At 45.4% G+C, this 26989-nt stretch overlaps 1 protein-coding gene across 5 annotated transcripts in view; it reads left to right on the top strand.

Annotated features, from left to right (window-relative positions):
• SEPTIN9 (septin 9) overlaps positions 1–2181 on the top strand; it is a 463475-nt gene extending 461294 nt beyond the window's left edge. For 3 of the 5 annotated variants that reach the window (XM_033960623.1, XM_033960625.1, XM_033960624.1), the window contains one exon: positions 1786–1918. In XM_033960623.1, coding sequence (XP_033816514.1) covers positions 1786–1918 — 133 coding nt within the window. Of the gene's footprint in view, positions 1–1785 lie in introns of all 5 variants that reach the window. The other 2 variants (XM_033960622.1, XM_033960626.1) reach the window with 1 other exon arrangement.
• The last annotated feature ends 24808 nt before the right edge of the window (positions 2182–26989 follow it).

The following is a 26989-nucleotide window of genomic DNA, read 5'->3' as shown; positions in this document are numbered from 1 at the left end:
GTTTAAACAAATGTATCAAATAAGTGAGTCTTCAATGATCTTCTAAATGTTTGACATGGAAACGAATTCGGAAGTAGATCCCTTATTCCAGATAACCTGCCTGAAAACGTGACGTTTCATCAAGGCATCTCTTAAACTGGCATCCTTTAGGAGTTGGGAATGAAAACAGTCATTCTACGTGTAGAGCGAATTTTATCTGAAAGAACAAAATGTTTCCTTGGGCAATGTTCTTCAACCACCGGTCCATGGACCAGTGCTGGTCCACAGAAATTACCTGCCAGTCCACAGGGCCGGCATGTGCATCAGGCCCAAAACAGTGTTCTTCAACCGCCGGTTCGCGGTGCAACTGACGTGGCGTTATCTTCAGGCTGGCTCCCTCTCCCTCACTGACTCAGTGCACAAAGCCACGGGCAGCGGCTCCTATGCACGTCCTGCGCCTGAACTGGAAGCCTTCTCTCTGATGTCGCAACATGAGAGGGAAGGGCTTCCAGATGGTCCACGACTTAGATCAGTGTTCTTCAACCGCCAGTCTGCAGACCAATGCCGGTCCACAAAATAATTCTTTTATTTCTGCCGGTCCATAGGTGTAAAAAGGTTGAAGAACACTGTCCTAGGGTAAAATAGGTGAAATGCCAAAAAAGGACTTTGTAACAAAGGCAAGAAGTTTAAAACACTCCTTAAAACATTCCTCTTTAAAGACGCTTATCAAAATTCCAATTGAGTCCCCAAATAAAAACGCTTCCAGGAAGTGAAACCCCATTTTTTTCCTCTTGTTTTATAATAATAATAATAATAACTTTATTTTTGTATACCGCATTACCATGGAAGTTCTATGCGGTTAACATATGAAGAGACTGTACATTACAGCGAAGTTACACATTTTTTTTAATTTTTTTTTTTGCCTTGCTACATTTACATTTTCGGCAACGCTACATTTACGGTGAAGTTATTTTTTAGGTCGGTTACAATTGCAGAGAAGTTACATTTGCTGTAAGTTGCATATATATAGCGGAGTTCGTACAGTAGTGTTACATGCGGCGATGAGATATAATGCGGAGTTCGATAAAGCAGGGCAGAGGCATTTAGTAAGGGAGGTAACGAAGAAGGGGTGATTAGTAGGATAGGGTGATCCATTTTATCTTCCCCTCCTCCCCTCATTTTATTTTCATTTATACAATGTAATTTAAAAACTTTCCCTTCCCTTTTGTCTCATACCCTTCATAATCAAGTCTTTGTTTCGACCTTATCCCCATATTTTCATTTGGATATTTTATTTTCTCTCTTTTTTTTTTTTTTTTTTTATATATAACTTTTTAATTATTTTTTTTATTATTGTAAACCGACCAGATACTTGTGGTGTTCGGCATATCAAAATATTAATGAAGAAACTTGGGGCTCCTTTTACAAAGCCGCACTAGGGCCTTAACGCGCGGAATAGCGCGCGTGCGCGCACTAGCCGCTACCGCCTCCTTTTGAGCAGGCGGTAGATTTTTGGCTAGCGCACGCTAAAACTGCTAGCGCGGCTTTGTAAAAGGAGCCCTTGAAGTTTGATCGCGCTGGCTTAATTTTGGCAGCCTGCGTAAACACTGTAAATAGATTAATATGCAAATTCCCGGATGGCTGGATCTTAACATAGAACTTTGCCGTCGATCACGAACCTCCTTTTTTTTTCAGTGGAAAATGCCAGTCCGCATTAGAACAGAGTACCCTAAAATGGCTTATGTGTGAGCAATCCTGCAGCTCTCATCCTTGCTGATTTCTTGCACTTTTTTTCCCTTCCTGCAGGACACACATGCAGAATATAAAGGACATCACCAGCAGTATCCATTTTGAAGCTTATCGAGTCAAACGCCTCAATGAGGGCAACATGCTTTCCAACGGCGTGACAGAAGAAGAGATTGTGACCAATGAAATGTAAAAGCCTTACTCTGTACCCAGGACCTTCTGTTCTAGCTAATTTTTCTCTTGTTCCTTTTTACGTGCTGCCAGTGTTACTTGACCAAATAACAGGAAATTGTGTTCAGAGTGCGATGGAAGGTCCTTCTGGCATCAGTTTTGTGCTCCTGGTATTCACTTCCATCCTACGTGATGAGCTTTTTAGATGGGATGTGTGCCATATGTTGGTATGTGAGGCTAAAGATAATACAGCAAACTGTAACGTTAAAAACCTTAAATCATGAAGGTGGTTGTGGTCTGTCTTCTGTATAAGGGTCTTTGTGCTTGGTAGCAACACCAGAACCCGAAGGCTGAGGTGCAAAAGAAGAACTGCAGGATTTTGGTGTACGAAGAAAAAGAAAAATGTTTTTAACTCATGTTGTTTAACTCCCACTGGGGTGAGGTATTGGTGGGAGTGAGCGTCTTCCTCAAACAAATCTGGCTTGCTTGAAAACTGCACAGTTTTCCAGGTCTCTTACTCCAAAGTGGCTGAAGACAATTGTTGCAGGCATTGGAGTAGAGGGAGCTCCCAATCTTTCAGAAGTATTTTTGTGGATCTTAGGATCTTATTAGATAGATGGGTGCGTTGAATGATGATATGCCCCAGACAATGACAGTGGGATCATATGGTGGGCAGTCTTTGAAGCCAGATGCATCCATTGTATCCCTTTTATTTTTTTCTCCCCTCATAATAATTTTTGCCCCTTTTTCTAACCAAGAAGATGAAAGAAAGTTGGCTGAGTGATGGCGGCCAAGAGAACCCACTGAGTGATGGGCCAGATTCTTCTTGAGAAGGTCGTTTGGTATGTTGGGAGATTTCCTGGATCCAAAAGCTTGAGCGATACTCAAGTAATTTACCGTTTGAGGGAGAGGATGTGCTGTGTGCTTACCCTCCTACTCCCTGCTAACGTTTTATGGTATTAAATAATAAGCAACATCTTCAACAATTACTGCATGTGGAAACAGAGCCAAAAATGTCGTATGCTTAGCAAACAGAAACTAGTTTCAGACTAAATGTGATCTGAAAATGGCAAAACGGGTGTGAGATAGATAAATCAAGTGGAGAGCACCCATCATAAAAATAAAAGTAGCAAAACACAGTGAATATTGTAAGGACAAGTGCCTTTGTAATTTCAGTAAAACAGGTTAAATTGCAGTTTCTGCCCTATTGAGTAGCCAAATCAATAACCAAAGGGGCACATTTATCATAACAGGCTTTTGTTGTACTGGCAAGGGATTATATAACTTGCCGTATCCAGGTGAGGTGGCGAGTATGTTCGAGAGTCTGAATGGAACTGGCTAAGCAAACAAGGAAAACACAAGAGTTTGGGTTTATTGGCGCCTGCTGGACTGAATTTCAAGGAGAGATAGGTGGGGATAGATTAGGTCATTCATTCAGTGAACATGTTGCATGGAGAGTCTGTGCTCTACCAGCAACGGGGCTGACACTTGGCAGATAGAGTGGAAAGGGTACAGTTCAGACTGTTATAAGATGGTGTGGGTTGCTTGCTTGCACAAACGGTCCCTAAAGTCTGAGGACAATTAGGGATTTAAATGCTAGTGATTTAAGGCCACAGGAGCATATTATGTAACATGCTCTCACATTCCATTGATTTTAGGTTCTCATCCATGCTTGATGTTGAGAAAGAGAAACATGTAATTTCAAGTAATCAGTGTTATACAGACGTCTGTATTAAATAGCATTCATGTTTATTCTTCAGGTAGGATGCCACCCTCTTTGTACGACACTTCTCACTGTACCCAGTTTGTTTATAAGCATTCTAGTAAGCACTTGTGCTTTGGAAATCAGTTATGCAGTAGAAGAGGACTGCATAATGGCTTGATATTACTGCTTGCTTGGATGTACAGTATATGTTCTTTCTTCTAGCTTGCAAGACAAAAATTATAGGCCGAGCTAACTAGTTAATGGAATTCTAACCAGTAAGTTTCCCAGGGACTCCAGTGGCACACGCCGATCAATCTTCATGAAATGTTTAGTTGTGTTACAGAAGTCACCATCACTGAATACTTGGCAGGTGTTTGGTTCAAAGAGCAAAGTTCAGAGTCGAGATTTGTTTTTCTCGTGTTTAGAATGCTAAACGTGGTCTCGTGTATTTCAGCTGTGCCGTTTGACCGTTCAGCTCTACTGAGTTGACAGAGGGAGGAGAGAAGATTAAGGTAACAGCACCTTTTGGTTCTTAGCAAAATTTAAATTTGCCACCTCTCGAACCATCTTGGTGGTCAGGCAGGATGGGTAAGAAAAGGGCAGATGGAAAGCGTGAGGGCCATCAGCCATTTCTATATTCCGGTTTAGTTTAACCAGAATCAAATTTTGTAAAATTGGGATCATTTTAGGCGAAAAGATTCCCTCTTGTTGAGCTCTTTCTGTAGTAAGGGCTGAATTTTGCCAGGAGGCAACGTGGATTAAACAAATACTATGCATTAGGCATTTTGGGGGTGGGAGTGGGTTGCTGGTGGTTCTCGGTACCCTTGTGTCCATGCTGACCTGTACCTGTCCCCTTGCACGTCCCCAAGCCTGTTTGTAGGATGCAAACATAGACAGCTGTAGGCTCTAGTTCGCTAACAAGATGGCCGCAGAGATTTTCCCAGACTATTGTTTACTGCATAGCCTGTCAGTTTAATAATTATATTTTGCGCCAGAATATAATATCTTGGGCAAAAGATTTACTCTAACTAGTATTCCTCCTTGGGTATAAGTGGCTTGCGCTGATCAGCATGGGATATAATTTGTTGGGGGTGATTCTGTAAGGGGCACTAACATTCATAGAAACATGATGGCAGATAAAGGCCAAATGGCCCATCTAGTCTGCCCATCCACAGTAACCATTATTTCTTTCTCAGAGAGATCCCACATCCCTATCCCAGGCCCTTTTGAATTCAGACATAGTCTCTGTCTCCACCACCTCTTCTGGGAGACTGTTCCATGCAACTTCCACCCTTTCTGTAAAAAAGTATTTCCTTATATTATGCATTTGTAACGTGACCATTTATTTTTTTTCATCAAAACGGGACATCTATTAATTTTCAGTTCCGCCCCCCAATCCTGCCCTAGCCCCACCCCCAGTTTTTTCCATTTATTTTTCATGAACACACAATATCTTATTAATTCATAATGGTAAACATAATTTTTTTTTAAAAACCATAAAGCACACTACATAGAGAAAATGTTAATTATCATTTACGAGTTTCGGGGTTTTTTCAAAGATGTCAAGGCAGATGACTTTAAAATATGCAATGTCACCTCAGCAACTATAGAAAAATAGACAAATATAGTGCAAAATATAGACAGCAGATATAAATTCTCAAAACTGACACATTTTGATCACTAAATTGAAAATAAAATCATTTTTCCTACCTTTGTTGTTTGGTGATTTCATGAGTCTCAGGTTGCACTTCCTTCTGACTATGCGTCCAGTCTTTCTTTCGCATCCAACATTTCTTTCACAATCCAGCCCCATCCCCTTTGGGTCCAGGTCTCTCTCTCTTTTCCCTCTGTTACCCTCCCCAGATCCAGTGTCAGTTCTCCTTTGTACCTACCACCACTTTTGTTCCAGGTCTCCCTCTGTCTCTTCTGACTGCACCTCCCATAGTCCAGCATCTGCCTCCTGTCTTTTCCCTTTGGTCCAGGCCTTTCTCTCTCTAGTCTTTATTCTGGTTACAACCCCCCCCCCCCCCGCTCTGCCTCTCTCTCTCCTTCTTTCCTTCCTCCCTCCCTCCTTCATATATCCCCCTCACTGCCTTCCAGCCTTTGTCCCACCCCTCCCTCAAATCCAGCCAGCCTCCCGCCATCCCTCCCTGCCACACTGAAGCCAGCCTGCCTGTCTGTCTGCCTCCCTCTGAAGCCTGGCCTACTGCCGATTCTTCTGCTCCCCCACCCGGTCCGCTGCTGCTTTCTGCCCCCTGCTGACGCAACAACTGCAGGAAAGGAAGGTGCAGGTACCGGCCCACAAGCCTTCTCCCTGACATCAATTCTGACTTCGGAGAGGAAGTTCCGGGTCAGCCAGGCAGCGATTGGCTTGCCCGGAACTTCCTTTCCAATGTCAGAATTGACATCGGGGAGAAGGCTTGTGGGCCGGACCTTCCTTTCCTGTAGTTGCAGCGGCGGGTGGGCAAGCAAGGAGAGAGCCCACTCTTCCCCAATCACCTGTCCCATTGTCCCCATGCACAGCTTTGGGATGCTGTCTCTGAAAACGGGACATTTTGGCTTCCCAAAGCTGTGCGTGGGGACAATGGGACGGAGGATCTAAAAACGGGACGGTCCTATTCAAAACGGGACAGATGGTCACATTATGCATGTGGCCTATGGGCATCTTTATGATAAATTGCCAGAAGTGTATCTAAGTGCTGTGACTGTGTAGATCTCAGATGGCATGTAGTTTGCAGGTGGGTGTTCATGGGTAGGGCACACCCTTGTGTGACTTATAGAATACTATCTCCAGAATGAGGTGCACACATTTATGTGAACTGTCATGTATGTGCTCATGCCTAAGAACATATAGCTGTATATACTAGTAATCTATAAGATTAAGTGGGCACCTATTTTTCCTCATAGAATATGCACCATAAGTGCAAAATCACTCCCTCGTGAGTGTGAAAACATTGGGCAAGAGTGCCTTACTCAGGGCACTATTCCTTATCGTTGTTAAAAGTACTGTTCCTAAAAGCAGTGGAGGGGCATAGAGGGCACTAGTCGAGTAGATCTGAATATCGGGCTGGAGAAGAGGAGGAAGATGTGACGAAGGGCATGCGTGTGCCATGAAGAAATGCATTGTGGGATTGTTTAGTTATATTGAAGGTGTTGACTTTTGGGAAGCTTGCCACATCCCTGCATCATGGTTACCTAGGTAAAAACTAAACCTTTTGGGCTCCTCTGTCTTCTAGGTTGGTTGTCTGCTTAAAATTGCACAGTCCATACTAACCTCCTGTTCCCGAGACTGGACTTCTGACAATTATCGACATATTGAACTGTAATATTGGCTTAATTAAAACACAGCACATGCTTAAGGTTCTGTTTTCTCTTTGCAGTTAGGACCAAGTTTTACTTGCTCAATAATCCCTTAAAGCAATAATCTGCTCTGCCAGTTTTCATCTTAGCACTGTATTGGGCAATTTGCATGCTAGGCTAAATTTGATTTATTTATTTATTTTTTTTTTTATTGTGTGTCTTTATAGCTATCTTTGAATGACTGAGCAACTATATTTCATCAGACCTTGATCTTTAGTAACTCTGGAATAGCTTCTCAATTCCTGTTTTATCCCAGTGGAATAGTGACTGGGCTCATGGTCTCCAAGCCTGTCCTAGTCTAGTGCCCCAAGATATTTAGGTAAAATTCTTCCCTGAAGGGTAATGCAGCATTTTCGCTTTTCTTCCTGTGTTTTTCTAATCTTCTCCCTTACCTCAACAAGGCCTTACTTTCTGTAGCAGCATAATATGAATTACTCCCATTTTACCTCAGAGCTTGCACACCCTTGAGCTTGGTTTCAGCAGTTGTTCTTGGTCCGTGTGGTCTAAGTATAAAAAAAAAGACAAATAGTTAGACTTGACTCTTTTTACAGCATTGAATATTTCCTACATCTGTTGTCTAAAGCATGGGTCCCAACCTCAGTCATCGAGGCCCACAACCCAGTTGAATTTCCAAGATTTCCCCAGTGAATATACGTGAGATCTATTTGCAAGCACTCACTCCATTGTATGCAAATAGATCTCATGCATATTCATTGTGGAAGAATAACCTGAACCACAGTTACTAGATGCTAGGGTCTATCTTGGGCAAGAAAAGGATCTGGGTATCATCAGACAATATGATGAAACCTGCCCAATGTGCGGTGGCGGTCAAAAAAGCAAAAAGGATGCTAGGAATTATTTTAAAAAATGCCCCTGTATTGCTCCATGGTGTGACCTCATCTGGAGTACTGCATTCAATTCTGGTCTCCTTATCTCAAGAAAGACATAGTGATGCTAGAAAAGGTTCGAAGAAGAAGCGACCAAGATGATAAAGGGGATGGAACTCCTCTGCATGAGGAAAGACTAAAACGGTTAGGGCTCTTCAGCTTGAAAAAGAGACAGCTGAGAAGAGATATCATTGAAGTCTACAAAATCCTGAGTGGAGTAGAACACAGTGGATCGATTTTTCACTCCGTCAACACTAGGGGACACTCGATGAAGTTGCAGGGAAATACTTTTAAAACCAATAGGAGGAAATTTTTTTTCACTCGGAGAATTGATAAGCTCTGGAACGTGTGCAGAGGATTTGGTAAGAGCGGATAACGTAGCTGGCTTTAAGAAAGGTTTGGACAAGTTCCTGGAGGAAAAGTCCATAGTCTGTAATTGAGAAAGATATGGGGGAAGCCACTGCTTGCCCTGTATCGGTAGCATGGAATATTGCTACACCTTGTGTTTTGGCCAGGTACTAGTGACCTGGATTGGCCACCATGAGAACGGGCTTCTATTGGTCTGACCCAGTAAGGCTATTCTTATGTAGTTATGCTGAAAACCTGACAGGGCAAGGGCTGGACACTCCTGCTCTAATGTATCTTCTGAGATGCCTGTGGTATTAAACAGGTCAATATGTAGTCATCAAAATATTGTCTTTGTTTTGATTTTTGTTTTTTTTAACAATACTGAACTTTCCAGACATTTTTTTTTTTTAAAACAGAGGCACACCTGCACTGTAGCTTGCCTGAATTTATATTTGCAAATTACCATCCACACCCGAGGGCTGCTTTTTATCATTTACAGGATAGTAAAACTGTATATCTTTAATAGCATGCGTGAATGGGCAATAAACACGAACTGCTGGGCTCTTTGACACCTTCCTTCCCCTCTGAGAAATGCAGAAATGTTTACCAAGCTATGTCATTTAAAAAAAACAAAACCCAACTAAAAAATTACTTAGACTTGCTATGTTCTAGCAAAGAAATGTTATGTATTAACTGAAAAAAATATATATTTCAAATGGTAAAATGTATTAAAGGGGAAAAAAACTATTGTTTGATGCACTTCAGTAAATGTCATCCTCGTTTGGTTGTTTCTACTTATCTCAGTAGGGTAAAGAATGAAATGGGAACTATTGGGTTTTTTTCCTTTGTATTCTAATTTTCTGTTTGTGCAACAAAATGCCAAATTCGCCTTCACACCACAAGATCTATTAAAATTGCCTTTTTTGGTTTATATGCATTATGACAAATTAGACTTTTTTGTATAAATAAATAAAATTTTATGTGTTTAATATGTATTTCCTAAAATAAATGTTGCAAATGCATCTTTTCTAAGGTTTTTCTGTTGTGATTTGTATTAGAGAATGACACGGTGATAAAATTCATCACCGTCCCCGCAGACAACCGCGGTAAACCATCTTCATGTCATTCTTTAAGGAAAGAGGGAAGAATCAGAGTATGAATGGCCACAACCACTGACCCGCAAGCTTTGCTTTAAAGAATGCTGGTGTAGAAGGGCTGAGGTTGAAACAGACACTACAGAATGACAGTCTCTGGTATCCAGAGCAGATATTGTGATGTCATAATGCCTCATTCCACCAGTGCCTAAGAGCCAATCACATCAGTGATATCACAATGGCTTCATTATCCTTGGCTCACATAAGAATCAGAGTATGAATGGCCACAACCACTGACCCGCAAGCTTTGCTTTTAAGAATGCTGGTGTAGAAGGACCGAGGTTGAAATAGACACTAAAAAATGACATGGGATTATTTCCCGCGGTTATCCGCGGGGACGGGAACAGTGATGAATTTTGTCACCGTGTCATTCTCTAATTTGTATGACCACATCCTGATCTCCAGGCTCCTATGACCCCGGCTCTTGGGTATGGCTATACTGCAGCTTTATGACGTGGCAGGGGTGGGTAACCTGGAAGCTGCACACAGCCCACCCGTGAACCATGGGGAGAATATACTGAAAAAGGCCTGCACAAACATTAACCAGAGCTTTGGCAATTTTTAAATGCTGTATTTAGCAAATATTTTCACAATATGGATATATGTACTGTTGCTCATTGTATAGAAAAGATGTATACATTTGAAGATTTGGTCGCCTGGTGAGGGGAGAGATCAAATATATATTTTTTTAAACCCCCACACAATTAAGCCACATGTCTCCCTTTTTACAAAACCATAGCACGGTTTTTAGCATTGGCCACGGTGGTAACAGCTCTGATGCTCATAAAATTCCTATGAGTGTCAGCGCTAAAAAATGCACTACAGTTTTGTATAAGGGGGGATGGTTAGGTCAGGAGGTGATTTTCTGGCCCATGTCCCCTCCCCTTTAACAAAAGGTTTAATTTGTTTATAAAGTTCTGTTTTCTCTAGTCGGCGTGGGCGCCACTGTCGGACAGAATGCCAACAGTTTTGAATGTTATGATCTGATAGCCCAATTGAAGCATTATTTTCTTATAATAAAAATGCTGCTGGTGGTTTTGATTTTCTCGTCCTACCCCCTTTTTTTTTTTTAATGATTTTTATGGGGACATGATTTCATTTTGAAAACAATTTACAAGCAATTCTATAAGATCAATCTTACTTAGGGGCCCTTTTACTAAGCTGCAGTAAAAAAAAAAAAATATGGCCATAGCACATCCTGTCTCTCCCATGCACTAAGGCCATTTTTTCTTTTTTTTTTTTTTTTGTCATTTTTGTAATAATGGTTATGCACTACTGTTGCCATTTTGGTTTGTTTGAAGTGTTTTTATTGAAGCAAGCAAACATAACAGAGAAAAAGTACATACAGAGGCATCGCTCAAAGAAGGCAGGCAGCTCGGCCCAAGGTATAAAGCAAATGCAGAGATGCAAGAGAAACCCAAAACAGAGAAACTTTCCTTCCATGTGAGACAGCAGGATCTCCTAGATGGGTGGCGCTTACCATCCTGGTGAGGTGGATTTCACCTTTTTTTCTGGGGTGCACCATTGCCACTCGGTTGGATTATATTGTCATTAATGAACAACCGTTTTGAAAAATTACCATGTGTTCACTTACTGCCACCCATTTTATAGGTGGTAAGGGCTCACGTGTTATCTGTGCAGTAACCAGGAACACCCATTTTCCACCCCCTCTCAATTTTTTTTTTTTTAAGCAGAGTTAGTAATGCACATCTGGCATGCAGACCCCGTCCTCAGTCTGGAGGACAGTCTATAATTCTAAATGGAAAGAAGGAATAGGGATGCACATTCATTAGTATAAATATGGTTTCTTCAAGAGCCTTACACATTTCAGTGCAGGCAAACTTTATGGTTGTATAAACATGTGAACAGATGCCCTTATAATTGATTTGGCTTGAGTTAAGCGTTCTAATGTGCAGTTTGCTCATTCACAGGGAAACAGAAAAGAAGAGGTGTTTTCAATAAAACCCTTGTGCTGGAATTTGCCTAGACCGTTTCTACTCTTGTTTTCCTGTAATTGCCATATGTAGAGGATTGCCTTCTTTTTTTGGGGGGGGGAGGGGAGGAGTTCAACAGTTTGCTCAATTAACGTGAATATACAGTGGTACCCCGGAATCCGAACGCCCCGGAACTTGAACAACTTGGAATCCAAACTTTTTTTTTTTTTAAAATTAAATTTTGCCCCGGAATCCAAACGCTGCTTTGGAATCCGAATGTACAGGAACTGCAAGCGTTGCTCAGCCCAAAGCTTCCTCTCTGACGCAGCTTCCTGTTCCCTCCTGGGAGGGAAGCTTTGGGCTGAGCACCGCTTGCCGTTGCCAATGTTGCTGTCTATGCCAGGGGGACCTGATCTTGCTCAGTTTATGGGACCAAGGAACGGATTAATCCAGTTTCTATTATTTTTAATGGGAAAAACTGTCTTGGAACTCGAATGTTTTAGAACTCGAACGGGTTCTGGAACGGATTAAGTTTGGATTCCAAGGTACCACTGTATATTTATTAATTTTTTTTAATTGTAGTATTTATAGACCACTTATAACCTAAGTGGTTTACATTCAGGTACTCAAATATTTTTCTTTTCTGCCCCGGTGGGCTCACACTCTGACTAACATACCTGGGGCAATGGAGGGTTAGTGACTTGCCCAGGGTCACAAGGAGCAGGCTGGACTTGAACCTGCAACCTCAGGGTGCTGAAGCTGCAGCCCTAACCACCAGGCCGCTTCGCAACTATTCCAAGCCTTGAGAGTTTCTCATTAAAATAAAAACATAACAACCTAATGTATGGACCCCTCAACAGTGGCATACCTAGCATGTGTAACACCTGGGGCCCATCAATTTTTGGCACCCCCCCATCTGTACGAAAAACATGATTTTTAGTAACAAGTCACACATGAGTACCTAGGAAAAGGCAGCATCTTACATACTGCAGTGAGCAGTACAACATCAATACACCCTTTGTAAAACTAAACAAGCCAGACTAGTACAGATCAATCCTGCAGTCAACCCTAACAGTAAACCATGTATTTTGAACACTCAGAACACAGAAAACACCTTCGCCTAGTATGTAATGTAATCACAAACTAACCCCTCCCCCTTTTACAAAACTGTAGTGTGGATTTTAGCCACGGTGGTAACAGCTCTGACGCTCATAGAATTCTGAGCATAAGAGCTGCTACCACCACGGCTGGCGCTGAAAAACACTCCATAGTTTTGTAAAAGGGGGGATAAAATAGAAATGCATAGACAAAGGTTAAATTGAACCAGCAAGAAGCTGGACTCTGCATACAATGCAACACCACAGAAACAGTGACACGTCTCCTAAAGCAATAAATAAATAGAAAATTTTTGTTCTACCTTTTGACTTCTCTGGTGTCTGCTTTCCTTCTTGTTACTTTCTTTCTTCTATCCACTGTCTGCCATCTCTCTGCCACTCTCTGCATCTTCTCTCCTATGCCCCTTCCAGAAACTGTATGCCTCCCCCTTCCATCTCTCTTTTCACCCCCATTGGTCTGGTATCTGTCTCCTCTCCTTCCCCCCTGCTCTGGCATCTCTCTCTCCGTTCCCTTCCTCCTGTTCTTCCCTTGTCTTCCTTTTCAATTTATTTTCTGCCTCTGTCTAAATTATTTTTTACTATTCAGTCCTCAATTTCCCTCTTTCACTGTGTCTACCTATAGCTTGCCACCTCTTTCCCTCACCCCTTCCAGTAACTAACTCTATCCTCTTCCCTCAATCCTGCATGTACCCTTTTTTTTTCTTTCTCCTCCCCACTTCCTTCCAGCATCTGCTCCCCCTTTCCCTCACAGTTCCATTCAGCAGCTGCCCCTCCTCTCCCCCACACTTCCATTCAGTGTCTTGTTTCCCTCTCTCTACCCCTTCCATCTACTGTTCACCCTCTATCTCACCCCTTCCATTCACTGCCCTCTGTGCTCTTTCCATCTAGTGTCCACCCTCTCTCTCTCTTCCATATGGCATCATCCCTCTTTCTATACTCCTTCCATAAACTATCTATCCCGTGCCCCTTCTCTCCTTTGGCATGATTGATTTCAACTCTTTCACCTCTTATTTTTTTTCTCCTTGTCACCACCCCTCCCCTATGCTCTGGCATCTCTCTCTTCTCCTTTCTTTCCTTTACACCTCACAGTCTGGCATCATCCCTTCCCTGATTCCCAGCATTCCTCTCCTTTCCTTTTCTTCCATCTCTCCCTCCCCCTCCATGCTCTGACATCTCCTCCTTCCTTTCCCCCTTCCTTTTCCCTTGGTCTAGCATACCTTCCTCCTTCCCTCCATGTCCTGGCATCTCCTTTCATTCCCTCCAGTTGGTTACAGCAACACTCTCCCCAATTCTCTGCTCCCTTTCCTCCTTCTGTCACCCAAGGCCTGATGTCCTGAACTTCATCGGGCAGCAGCAGCATTCACAATTCACTGCTGTTGCCGGCTTCAGGCCTTTCTTTCTGTCGGGTCCTGTCTTCATGAAAACAGGAAGGAGGCAGGACCCGGCAGAGAGGAAGACCTGAAGCCGGCAACAGCGGCGAATTGTAAACGCTGCTGCTGCCTGAAGAAGATAATGGCGCCAGGCCTGGGAGCACCGAGGCAGACCGCTTCACCCCCTCCCAGCCTAACCCCGCTGATCCTCCTATCTCTCCCCCACAAGTGAACCCTTCCAACCCAGCGAGAGCAGCAATCCTCCCTCCAGTAGCGTCGGCAACCGCATCACAAGCGTCACTGATGGTAGAAGTGGGAGATAGAGCATATGTTATGAGCAAGGAGGGTATGAGTAAAAGAGGCTGTGGGCTGATGAAAGGTTGGGGGTGGCAGGAGTTGCTGGGACTAGAAGAGGTCTGGGAGCTAACATGGGATATGGGTTGGGAGAGATTTGGAGATGGGGCCTGGGGTGATGAGTGAGTGATGGCCATGCCCTGAAGACTGGAGTGTTTGTTTTGGAGGGAGTGGCCTAGGGGTTAGAGCTGCTGCCTCAGCACCCTGAGGTTGTGAGTTCAATCCCAGCCTGCTCCTTGTGATTCTGGGTAAGTCCCTTAATTCTTCTATTGCCCTATGTATCGCAGTTAGATTGCAAGCCTGTCGGGACTGATAGGGAAAGTATTTGAGTATTAATGTATTGTAAACCACTTTGGGTGAATCTGTTCATGAAAATAAATCCAAATAAATAAATATTCCTATAATTTGTAAGTCTGGCTCCTCCATCCTAAGAAAATTTGTCAAGGCTGGGTCTAAATGGTGGAATTATTAAAGGCCTAATATCTCCCCCCCCCCCCCCCCGTTTTAAGGGTCACTAGTTTTCCAAATATAATTAGACATTTCCCTTAAGCATTTCATTGTTTGCTGTCTGATGGTTAGTGTTGCACTAACTTGAACAAAGGTGAGACATTTTTTATTTAAAAAATTTCTACACTGCCTAAGCCCTAAGCAGTTTACAAAGAAAACATGCATAATCATGTAAACACACAGTTGGTGTAGTATATCTAGATTTTCAGAAAGCCTTTGACAAAGTGCCTCATGAGAGGCTCCTGAGAAAATTAAAGAGTCATGGGCTAGGTGGCAAAGTTCAGTTGTGGATTAGGAATTGGTTATTGGATAGAAAACAGAGGGTAGGGTTAAATGGTCATTTTTCTCAATGGAGGAGAGTAAACAGTGGAGTGCTGCAAGGGTCTGTACTGGGACCGGTGCTATTTAACTTAATTATAAATAATCTAGAAATTGGAACGAGTGAGGTGATTAAATTTGCAGATGACACGAAACTGTTCAAAATTGTTAAAATGCATGCAGATTGTGAAAAATTGCAGGCAGACCTTAGGAAATTGGAAGACTGGGCGTCCAAGTGGCAGATGAAATTTATTGTGGACAAACGCAAAGTGATTCACATTGGGAAGAATAGCCCAAATCACAATTACTGGATAATAGGGTCAACCTTGGGGGTTAAAGTTCATGAAAAGGATCTGGGTGTCATTGTAGACAATATGATAAAACCTTCCATCCAATGTGTGGTGGCAGCCAAAAAAGCAAACAAGATGCTAGGAATTATTTAAAAAGTGATGGTTAACAAGACTAAGAATGTTATCATGCTTCTGTATCGCTTCACGGTGTGACCTCACCTCTAGTATTGTGTTCAGGTCTGATCTCCTTATCTCAAGAAAGATATCGGCATTAGAAAAAAGGTTCAAAGAAGAGTGACCAAGATGCTAAAGGGGATGGAGCTCCTCTCATATGAGGAAAGACTAAAAGAATTAGGGCTCTTCAGTTTGGAAAAGAGACGGCTGAGGGGAGATATGACTGAAAGTTGTGGTAAGAGCATATTATCCCAGGACAAGCAGGCAGCATATTCTTAACACATGGGTGACGTCACCGACGGAGCCCTCGGTACGGACCTTTTAACTAGAAGTTTCTAGTTGGCCGCACCGCGCGTGCGCGAGTGCCTTCCCGCCCGACGGAGGAGTGCGTGGTCCCCAGTTTCTTCGTTTCCGCGGAGCGAAGAAGACGCGTGTATTTTTTCAACGGCCGTTGAAATCACTTTTTGCCTTCCCGCTCGCGCTTTTGTTATATTTTTTTCTTCCTCTACCTCCGGGTTTCCTTTTTCTTTCAATTACAAAAAAAAAAAAAAAAAAAAAACTTTGATTTTTATTGTTTCTTTCGTTTTTGCCCCGGCGGGGCCTGTTGCCATTATACAGGCCTCGGACTTCGATTTTGCGGAGGCTATCTTCCCCTTCATGCCCCCGCAGGTCGGTTTTAAGAAGTGCCAGCGGTGTGCACGCCCGATCTCCGTTTCTGACCCACACAATTGGTGTTTGCAGTGCCTGGGTCCGGAGCATCGGGCAGATTCCTGCACCCGCTGTGCCACTTTACAAAAACGTACTCTTAAAAACCGAAGAATCCAGCAAACCCTGCTCTTCGGCTCCGAGTCGGCGATGGATTCATCACCCTCACCGGCGGTACCGCAGAAATCGGCACCGTCCAGCTCGACACCGACCGATCCCGCATCGGCGCCACTGGCGCCAGGTAAGCCGGCTAAGAAGCCTTCCTCTTCCCTCGAGCGCCCTCCAGCTACGGTGACGACACCGTCCATACCGGCATCGCACCGGTCCCGTAAACGCTCCGCCCCGATAACGGTGAGTGCCTCGTCATCGGCCTCCTCATCGCCGGGGCGTGGAGCGGCATCCAAGGAACCGAAGAAAAAGAAAGCGGTTCCGATGCCACCCCTGGATGACCGTATCTCGGCCATCCTACAAACTCAGCTTCAGGAGCAGTTGAAGAAACAGCTTGAACAACTGCTACCCTCTATCCTGGCACCGCTCCTTCCGGTACCAGACCGGCCCGAGCCCCGCACCGAGCCCCCGGTGTCCACTCCTTCGGTACCGGTAAACACCTCGATGCCGATCCTTTCGGCACAACAACTTCCTGATGATCCTGTGGTTCATTCTCGAACCACAGTGGATCCTGCTCGGCACCAGGCGGTACGGCACTCTTCTCGGGACCGAGAACGACGCCGATCGTCCTCCCCTGGTGCCGTTTCGGTGCGCTCTGGTAAATCTTTGTCCAAAACTCACCACACCGCACCCTCCACCCCGGTGTCCCGACACGCACCAGAGGTCAGGGATCCGGATTTATGGGAGGAGACTCCTCTCGGTACCGAGGAGGATCCCTCCTCATCTGATGAGGAACCATCGGCGCCTGATGCCTCCTCTAAACCTGAGCAGTCCTCTTTTTCTAAATTTCTGAGGGAAATGTCTGCTGCTCTGTCACTTCCCCTTGAATCTGACTCCAAAAAGTCCCAAGCCTTTTTAGAAGCCTTAGACTTTGAGCAACCTCCTAAAGAGTTCCTCAAACTTCCCGTACATGACATCTTACGGGAGACATTCTACAAAAATTTGGAAAATCCCCTCACGGTACCGGGAGCTCCCCGTAAACTGGACAACCTTTACCGTGTCATCCCTATTCCAGGATTCGACAAATCTCAATTGCCCCATGAGTCCCTTCTGGTGGAATCCACCTTAAAAAAGACTCAGGGCTCCAGTGTCTATGCCTCTACCCCTCCTGGCAGAGAAGGTAAGACCATGGACAAGTTTGGCAAGAGGCTTTACCAAAATGCCATGCTTGCCAACAGGGCAAACAACTATTCCTTCCATTTTTCCTTTTATCTCAAACACTTGGTCCAACAGCTGTCTGCCCTCCAGAAGTACCTTCCTGAGCGCAAGGTCCCGCTATTCCAGCAGCACATATCTGGCCTTCTCCAAATGCGCAAGTATATGGTCCGCTCGATCTACGACTCCTTCGAGCTCACCTCTCGGGCCTCTGCCATGGCTGTAGCCATGCGTCGCTTGGCCTGGCTCAGAGTCTCCGACCTGGACATCAACCACCAGGACCGCCTGGCCAACGCCCCCTGTCTCGGGGATGAGCTTTTTGGAGAGTCACTGGATTCCACCACCCAGAAACTCTCCGCCCATGAGACTAGGTGGGACACCCTAATCAAGCCGAAAAAGAAGGCTCCGCCTGCTCGACCCTATCGGCCTCAATCATCCTACCAGCGGAGGTTCTCAGCCAGGCCACTCAATCCGCCTCCCCAACAATCTCGGCGACCCCGTCAACAGCAGCACCATGCCCAGGCTCGGTCTCAGGCCACCCAACCCTCCAAGCCTCCTCAGCCTGCTAAACAATCTCAGCCCTTTTGACTCTTCTCTCCAGGGCATAGCCAGTCATCCACCCTCGCTGCCTCTTCCACAGCCTATCGGGGGTCGTCTCACCATTTTCTCAAGCCGTTGGGAAGTCATCACGTCGGACCAGTGGGTCCTCAACATCATCCGCCACGGCTACTCTCTCAACTTCCAGACTCTGCCTCCGGACAACCTTCCCGTAGAGTCTGCTTCAAACTCATCTCAAACCCCCCTCCTCCTGAGGGAGGTTCAATCCCTCCTCCTTCTCAATGCCATCGAAGAAGTACCTCCAGATCAAAGGGGGCAGGGATTCTACTCCCGCTACTTCCTGGTACCCAAAAAGACGGGAGACCTCCGTCCCATTCTCGATCTCAGGGACCTCAACAAGTGTCTGGTCAAGGAGAAGTTCAGAATGCTCTCCCTTGCCACGCTCTATCCTCTTCTTTCTCAACACGACTGGCTATGTTCCCTGGACCTCAAAGAGGCCTACACTCACATCTCCATCAATCAACATTCTCGCCGCTACCTGCGATTCCAGGTACTGCACCACCACTATCAGTACAAGGTGCTACCGTTCGGCCTCGCCTCCTCACCCAGGGTCTTCACCAAGTGCCTTATAGTGGTAGCGGCCTTCCTCAGGTCTCACAACCTCCAGGTGTTCCCCTATTTGGACGATTGGTTGGTGAAAGCACCTACGTCTCCACTTGTGCTACAGGCTACTCATCACACCATCTCTCTCCTCCACCTCCTGGGGTTCGAGATCAACTACCCCAAATCGCATCTGCTTCCCACCCAGCGACTTCAATTCATTGGAGCAGTTCTGGACACCACGCTAATGAGGGCTTTTCTCCCCTCCGATCGCAAGCAGACCCTGCTCCATCTCTGCCGTCAGGTACTCATGCATCCCTCCATTCCTGCTCGACAGATGATGGTCCTCCTGGGTCACATGGCCTCGACAGTGCATGTCCTTCCTCTGGCTCGTCTCCACCTTCGTACACCTCAGTGGACGCTCGCCAACCAGTGGTCACAGACTACGGATCTTCTTTCTCATCCCATCTCTGTGACATCATCTCTTCAGCAATCTCTCCAATGGTGGTTGAACTCCTCAAATCTTTCCAGGGGTCTACTTTTCCATCTGCCCCCCCACTCTATGATCATCACCACAGATGCGTCCCCCTACGCGTGGGGAGCTCACCTGGGAGATCTACGCACCCAGGGACTTTGGACCCCACAGGAGCGTCGTCATCACATCAATTTCCTGGAACTCAGAGCCATATTCTACGCCCTCAAGGCTTTCCAGCATCTTCTCTGTCCTCAAGTCCTCCTCCTGTGCACAGACAATCAAGTCGCCATGTACTACATAAACAAGCAGGGCGGCACCGGATCTCGCCCCCTTTGTCTGGAGGCTCTGCGCATCTGGACCTGGGCCACGGACCGCAATCTCTTTCTCAGGGCGGTCTATATCCAGGGCGAACAGAACTCTCTGGCCGACAATCTCAGCCGCATCCTTCAACCTCACGAGTGGACGTTGGACCCTCCGACTCTACTCTCCATCTTTGCTCGATGGGGCACTCCGCAGGTGGACCTCTTTGCAGCACCTCACAACCATCAGCTGCCCCAATTCTGTTCCAGACTCTTCTCTCCTCACCGTCTGGCCCCGGATGCATTCCTGCTCGACTGGAGGGATCGGTTCCTCTATGCCTTCCCTCCACTTCCTTTGATGTTGCGGACCTTGTCCAAACTCCGCAAGGACAATGCCACCATGATCCTCATCGCCCCTCGGTGGCCTCGTCAACACTGGTTCTCCCTTCTGCTTCAACTCAGCTCCAGGGAGCCCATTCCTCTTCCTGTGTTTCCTACTCTACTTACACAGCAGAATCAGTCTCTACTACATCCCAACCTGTCTTCCCTCCACCTGACAGCTTGGTTTCTCTCGGGCTGACCTCTCCGGAGAATCTATCTCAACCGGTCCGCCTCATTTTGGACGCCTCCAGGAAACCGGCCACTCTTCAATGTTACCATCAGAAGTGGACCAGATTCTCCTCGTGGTGTCTCCGGCATCATCAAGAACCCACCTCTTTGGCGGTGGAAACTGTCTTGGACTATTTGCTCTCGCTGTCCAACGCTGGCCTCAAAACCACTTCCATCAGAGTCCACCTCAGTGCCATCACTGCGTTTCACGAGCCTATTCTCGGAAAACCCCTCACGGCTCATCCTCTGGTTTCAAGATTTATGAGAGGGCTCTTCAACATCAAACCGCCTCTCAAGCCTCCTCCCGTCGTCTGGGACCTGAATGTGGTTCTCTCTGCCCTTATGAAACCTCCGTTTGAGCCTCTTGCCACAACTTCATTCAGGCTTCTTACCTGGAAGGTGCTTTTCCTAATTGCCATCACCTCTGCCAGGAGGGTTAGCGAACTGCATGCACTGGTTGCCGACCCACCGTTCACTGTTTTTCACCATGACAAGGTTGTTCTGCGTACCCACCCTAAATTCCTTCCCAAGGTGGTCTCAGCTTTTCACCTCAACCAGTCCATTGTGCTTCCCGTCTTCTTCCCTAAGCCTCACTCGCATCCTGGAGAACAGGCGTTGCACACGCTGGATTGTAAGCGTGCCCTTGCTTACTACCTTGATCGTACCAGAGCTCACCGAACATCCCCTCAGCTCTTTTTGTCTTTCGATCCCAACCGTTTGGGCCGTCCTGTCTCCAAACGGACACTTTCAAATTGGCTTGCTGCCTGTATTGCCTTCTGTTATGCTCGGGCCGGTCTCTCACTGGAAGGATCTGTCACGGCCCACAGAGTCCGAGCTATGGCTGCTTCTGTGGCTTTCCTCCGTTCCACGCCCATCGAGGAAATCTGCAAGGCGGCCACTTGGTCCTCAGTTCACACGTTCACTACTCACTACTGTCTGGATGCATTCTCCAGACGGGATGGACACTTCGGCCAATCTGTGTTACAAAATTTATTTTCCTAATGGCCAACCATCCCTCCTCCCTCTTTGTTAGCTTGGAGGTCACCCATGTGTTAAGAATATGCTGCCTGCTTGTCCTGGGATAAAGCACAGTTACTTACCGTAACAGGTGTTATCCAGGGACAGCAGGCAGATATTCTTAAGTCCCACCCACCTCCCCGGGTTGGCTTCTTAGCTGGCTTATCCTAACTGGGGACCACGCACTCCTCCGTCGGGCGGGAAGGCACTCGCGCACGCGCGGTGCGGCCAACTAGAAACTTCTAGTTAAAAGGTCCGTACCGAGGGCTCCGTCGGTGACGTCACCCATGTGTTAAGAATATCTGCCTGCTGTCCCTGGATAACACCTGTTACGGTAAGTAACTGTGCTAACTGGTTTTAAGAAGTATTTGGACAATTTCCTGGAGGAAAAGTCCATAGTCTGTTATTGAGCAAGACATGGGACAAACCACTGTTTGCCCTGGATCAGTAGTAGAGAATGACACGGTGACAAAATTTATCACAGTCCCCGTCCCCGCGGATAACCGTGGGAAACCATCTTTATGTCATTCTTTAAGGAGAGAGGAAAGAATCAGAGTGTAATTGGGCATAATCACTGACCCGCAAGCTTTGCTTTGAAGAATGCTGGTGTAGAAGGACCGAGGTTGAAATAGACCCTAGAAAATGACATGGGATTATTTCCCGCGATTATCCGCGGGGGCGGGGACGGTGATGAATTTTGTCACTGTGTCATTCTCTTCAGTAGCATGAAATGTTGCTACTCTTTGGGTTTTACCTGGGAACTAGTGACCTGGAATGGCCACCATGAGAACGGGCTAATGGGCTTGATGGACCTTTGGTCTGACTCAGTAAGGCTGTTCTTATGTAATAGTACATTGGCAGTGAATGTGAAACAGGAGGGAGGGGGCATCAGAGACTGGAGCAATTGAGCATCACTTACCCTTAGAGGTAGGTGAGAGGCACAATTAAGAGAGAGAGGGAGAGGCATTCTGGACATGATGAAGAGGGGGGAAAGGGAAGAGGAAGGAGAGATGCTGTGCCCAAGATGGGAAGATAAGGAGAAGTACTGGACTAGTTGGGTGGATGAGAGACACGTGGCAAAAGCCAAGGTAATGGAAGAGGGGCATGCAAGGGATATTTGTCATGGGAAGAGATTTGTTAGCTCTCCTTTAGCCCTTTCTGGACCCAACATGATCCAACTTTAAAAAATTAGAATAGCAAAGATTACTGTTGCAATGTTTTAGTTTTTTAAGTGGATTAATAGCAACAAAGAGCAGATGGGTAGATTTTTTTTGGGGGGGAGGGGTGGCAGTGTTTATTTTTTTGTCATTTGGCAATAGAGAGAGCGTGCAACCCCCCTTCCCTCTCCCCCCCCCCCCCCCCAACACACTCACTCACTCACCCACACTCTCTCTCTCTCCTGGAAACATGCTGAAGAAAACATTAACCTGCAATAATGGAAGGTGACTGCAAGGAGGCAGCAAAGGCTAAGGAATTGTAATGTGGGTCTATCTGGTCCAGGATGCAAGGAACACAGGCATGCAGCCCCTCACGGAAGCTTGCTCTATTGTTTGTATTGGATCATTGGCATGTGGGACACCAGCTTTTATTTCTGTGCTTCATATATACTCTGTCTATAGAAGTGGAGACATAACCAATCACACAGTTTATTTTTTTCAATGACTATTGCATATCCATTCAGTTTTTACTATTTGACCAAATGAAGCACTAACACATTCTATGTGGTTCATTATGTAGCCCCTGGTTTGATTAGCTGGAGTGAGGTCAGTTGACAGACAATTACTTCCTGGTTAATGAATAAGGTGGCCCTTTTACTAACCTGCAGTAAGCCCTAAAGTGCTTACGCAAGCTAAAAAGCCCTTCCAATGGGTGCACTTGGTAGAGAATGACATGGTGACAAAATTCAACACCGTTCCCATCCCTGCGGATAACCGTGGGAAACCATCTTCATGTCATTCTTTAAGGAAAGAGGGAAGAATCAGAGTATGAATGGCCACAACCACTGACCCACAAGCTTTGCTTTGAAGAGTGCTGGTGTAGAAGGATTGAAGTTGAGATAGACACTACAGAATGACAGTCTCTGGTATCCAGAGCAGATATTGTGATGTCATAATGCTTCATTCCACCAGTGCCTAAGAGCCAATCACATCAGTGATGTCACAATGACTTCATTATCCTTGGCTCACATAAGAATCAGAGCATGAATGGCCACAACCACTGACCCGCAAGCTTTGCTTTGAATAATGCTGATGTAGAAGGACAGAGGATGAAATTGACACTAGAAAATGACATGGGTTTATTTCCTGCGGTTATCCGCGGGGATGGGAACGGTGATGAATTTTGTCACCGTGTCATTCTCTAGCACTTGGGCCATTCTGTGATAGTTTTGGGCTCGGCACATGCTAAAAATAGAATTTATTTGTTAGCACTGGGGACATGTCTGGGGGTGGAGAGTAGGCATGTTCTGTACTAGTTGGCGACATAGCTGCACGCTAACAGATTAGCATACGAGCCTTTAGGGGCTGATTCTATAAAGGGTGCCTAACTTAATTGCCAAAATACCCTTAATAACCTCAATAACTGGTTAAAAAAATGTTTTTAATTGTGTGATAGGTACCTATCAGATTCTATAAAGGATAGGTGCCTATCGCATGGTGCTTAGCAGTGCCTAACGCCTAAGTGGGCGTTTCTGTGGGCGGAGCGTGACTTAGGCACCTGAAATGTAGGCCTTTAAACCCCTGGCCTACATTTCAGGCAGCTAAGTTTTTACATATGCGCCGCTAGCCACGATTCTGTAGTGTGATTGGCATGCGGTAGGCGCCGGCCGATTTAGTCCCCGTTTATAGAATCGGCCCCTTACCGTCTAGAAAGTAGATGTCGGTAAGGACTCGTGCGCTAATGGGGAAAACAGTGTGTGACCATTAATAGGGAGTAATGGAAAATGGGGCCATTTTACCACTGTGCGTGGCCTCAGCCTGTGGGGAAAGACTGGTGCAAGGTATAGCGCTGGCCACTTTTTAGCACAGCTTAGTAAAAGTTCTCCTAAATTTGGTGGGTGGAGGATAGAAGAGGGAAGTGGATAAGAGAGCAAGATGTTCAGATTAATGCATAGTGGTTGGGAGCAAGAGTGTTGACTGAGGGGGGAGGGTGTGAGGGGAGATCCCAGGGATTGGATGCATGAATCTTAGGGAGAAGAGAATAGTGGGTGCTGTGGGTGGGCCATATGGCCTTTATCTGCTATCATGTTTTTGTTTCAAGATAATTAAGGCTACCGTGGTAATGTAGTACCAGAGGGGAGCTGCTTAAGACATGTGAACAGCAGCTAGCATTCAGCGACTGAGAGGAGGGGAAGAGAAAATACAAAGACTGACATAGAAGGACAGACTCTGAGGTAAAGGGGAGAGCGCAGGAATACGTTTGGAGTATAAGTCTAGGCTTTTTAAGGGCTGGAGTCTCGGAGAAATCAATGAGAAGGGTCAAAGGGCAAATCCCCCCCCCCAATACCTTGATTGGAAGAGTGGTGAAAAAAGCAAGCTGAATGGTGGGTGCTGGAGGAGACACCTTGTCATCACTCCCTCCCCAACCCCCCCCCCCACCTTTGTCCTTGAGACTGTCGCTGAACGCTTTTAGGTTTCATTTATATTTTCCGATATTGGCCTCTTTTGCTCATACTGTCCTAGTTGAACCCCACAGTTTTGTCAAAAGTGTATTAAGTTAGTCCAATAAAAAGGCATCTTTTTTTCCCCCTTTTTTTGTTGTAGTTTTATTTCTATTTCTTACCAGAGGAAGGAACTTAACCAGATAGGTATGTGTGGACGCACAAATAGAAGATTAGATTATAATACCATGAAAATGCCCAATTAGCATCTAAACTGAAAATGTTGACTTTGCGTGCGTTCTGGGGGCAGGGTTTGTACTTAACCAGCAAGGATACCTGCATAAATAAGATCACAAAAAAACTTAGCCCTAGCTTTAAGCAGTTCATCGTAGAGATTAAGTGCTGAACATTGCACTTAAGCGATCATGTTTCCACTATGCTCAGATTTTCAATGCCAGTGCCTGGACATGGCCCTGGCATTGAATATCCGGGCCTAAAGCTGGTGGCGGACAAAACACTGTCCATCGCCAGCCGAATATCCACCCCTTATTTTTCTTGAAGCTGTGACAGATCCTGGTATCCCATGCCAGTGTTACTTTTGGGGGTGCATCAACCAGCGAGGGATTATGAGAACATAAGAATATCCTTACTGGGTCAGCCCAATGATCCTAGCACATTATTCAGTTTCCTGAGTGGCTAATCCAGGTCACAAGTACCTGGCAGAAACCCAAATAGTAGCAACATTCCAAACAGAATCCCCAAAAAAGTAAGATTCTGGAATTTCAAATAGTAACAACATTCAATGCTACCAAGACCAGGGCAAACAGTGGCTTCTCCCATGTCTACCTCAATAGCAGACTATGGACATTTCTTCCAGGAACTTGTCTAAATCTTTTTAAATTTTTATTCTTTATTCAATATTTATTAATTAAGCAAATTCATTTAGCTTGACATAGATCAGAGAAATACCAGGATACCTATAATTATTGGAGAAAATAAATTATACTATGTAGCCCACAATAATTAGAAAGGGGTCACAGAACAGAAACCTATAATAAAGAAGAAATAAGTATTTAAGCTGAGTAGCAGCACAATTCAATCCTAGCCTACAACCAGTCATGCCAAACTTGCAACAAGCTAATCATTATTATTAGATATAATAATAACAACTTCTCTAGCCACAATAAATTCAAGCAGTCGTTTAGGCTCGAAAAACAGAAAATTCTTATTCTGATACAAAATAGAACACTTTGTAAGAAACTTCAAAATAAAAGTGCCACCTAAGGCGAGGACTCTTGGCCTGAGGGCCAAGAATTTTTGTCCTTCGCTTCTGTGACATTTGAGAAGTATCAGGAAATATACGAATGGTAGAGCCGAAGGACTGATCATTGATATGTCGGCAATAAAGACGCAAAATAGAATCCTTATCATTTTCCAAGGCAAAAGTTAGCAGGAGAGTCGTCCTATTTATTTATTTCGATTTTTATCCCGTTCTCCCAGAAGCTCAGAAAGGGTTACTAGTAGACATTCACAATTGTTTGAAAACAGACTGAGAATCCTCGATGGATCCAAGATGGCGATCTGAGACAGGACGCGCTGAGCTGCGTGTCCCAGGATTGTGCTTTTTCAACTTTTCTAACGGTAATTACTTACCGCGATGCCGAAGAGACGGGGCTGGAGTGCCGCGTCTGCCTCGCGGCGTCCTGGAGCCCCGGGTCTCGGAAATATTCAAGAACTCTTGTGGCGCATGCAGGAGGTCGCAGCGACGTCGGATGGCGGCCCGCGGAGAACACAGGGAGGCGAAACCATCGTGGATGCTCCTGGGCCCGATACCACACTGAGCCCCGACGTTAGGGCACCGCCCCCGCAACCCCAGATGACCAGCTCTCCCAGGGGCGGGGAAACCCCGGATTCACTGGTTTTCTCCTCCCCAGAGGCAAGGAAAGATTCACTGGAGAGTTTGGAGGCTGGGGCCCACTTTTCCAGGGCCCCCATGGAGGTATCTGGGGGAATATCATCTCAACATGAGGGGGAAGGGCTGAAGACATCCCCCGAAGGACTTCAGAACGGTGAGCACTCTACATTTACACAAACCTCAATTGAATTGATTAAACCTGCAGAAGTGACTTTAGTCTCTATCTGGGACTTATTGGCTGGTTTTGTTAAAAAAATTACTCCTACACTTCAACAAATTGAAGGGAAAATTAAGGAACATGATAAGGAATTGAAGGATTTAAGAAAAGAAACGAATACTTCTAACTCATCTGTTCTAAAAATGGAAAAAGAAATTGTATCACTGAAACAAATTCAAGAGGCCTTAGTCAAAGACAATATTAACCTAAGGAAGAAGACTGAAATGCTTGAGAACAATTCACGCAGTAATAACTTAAGGT

This window comes from Geotrypetes seraphini, chromosome 10 (genome assembly GCF_902459505.1).
Source record: "Geotrypetes seraphini chromosome 10, aGeoSer1.1, whole genome shotgun sequence".
NCBI lineage: Eukaryota > Metazoa > Chordata > Amphibia > Gymnophiona > Dermophiidae > Geotrypetes > Geotrypetes seraphini.
The sequence above is the reverse complement of the archived record's forward strand: the minus strand, read 5'-3'. Positions and strand labels throughout refer to the sequence as shown.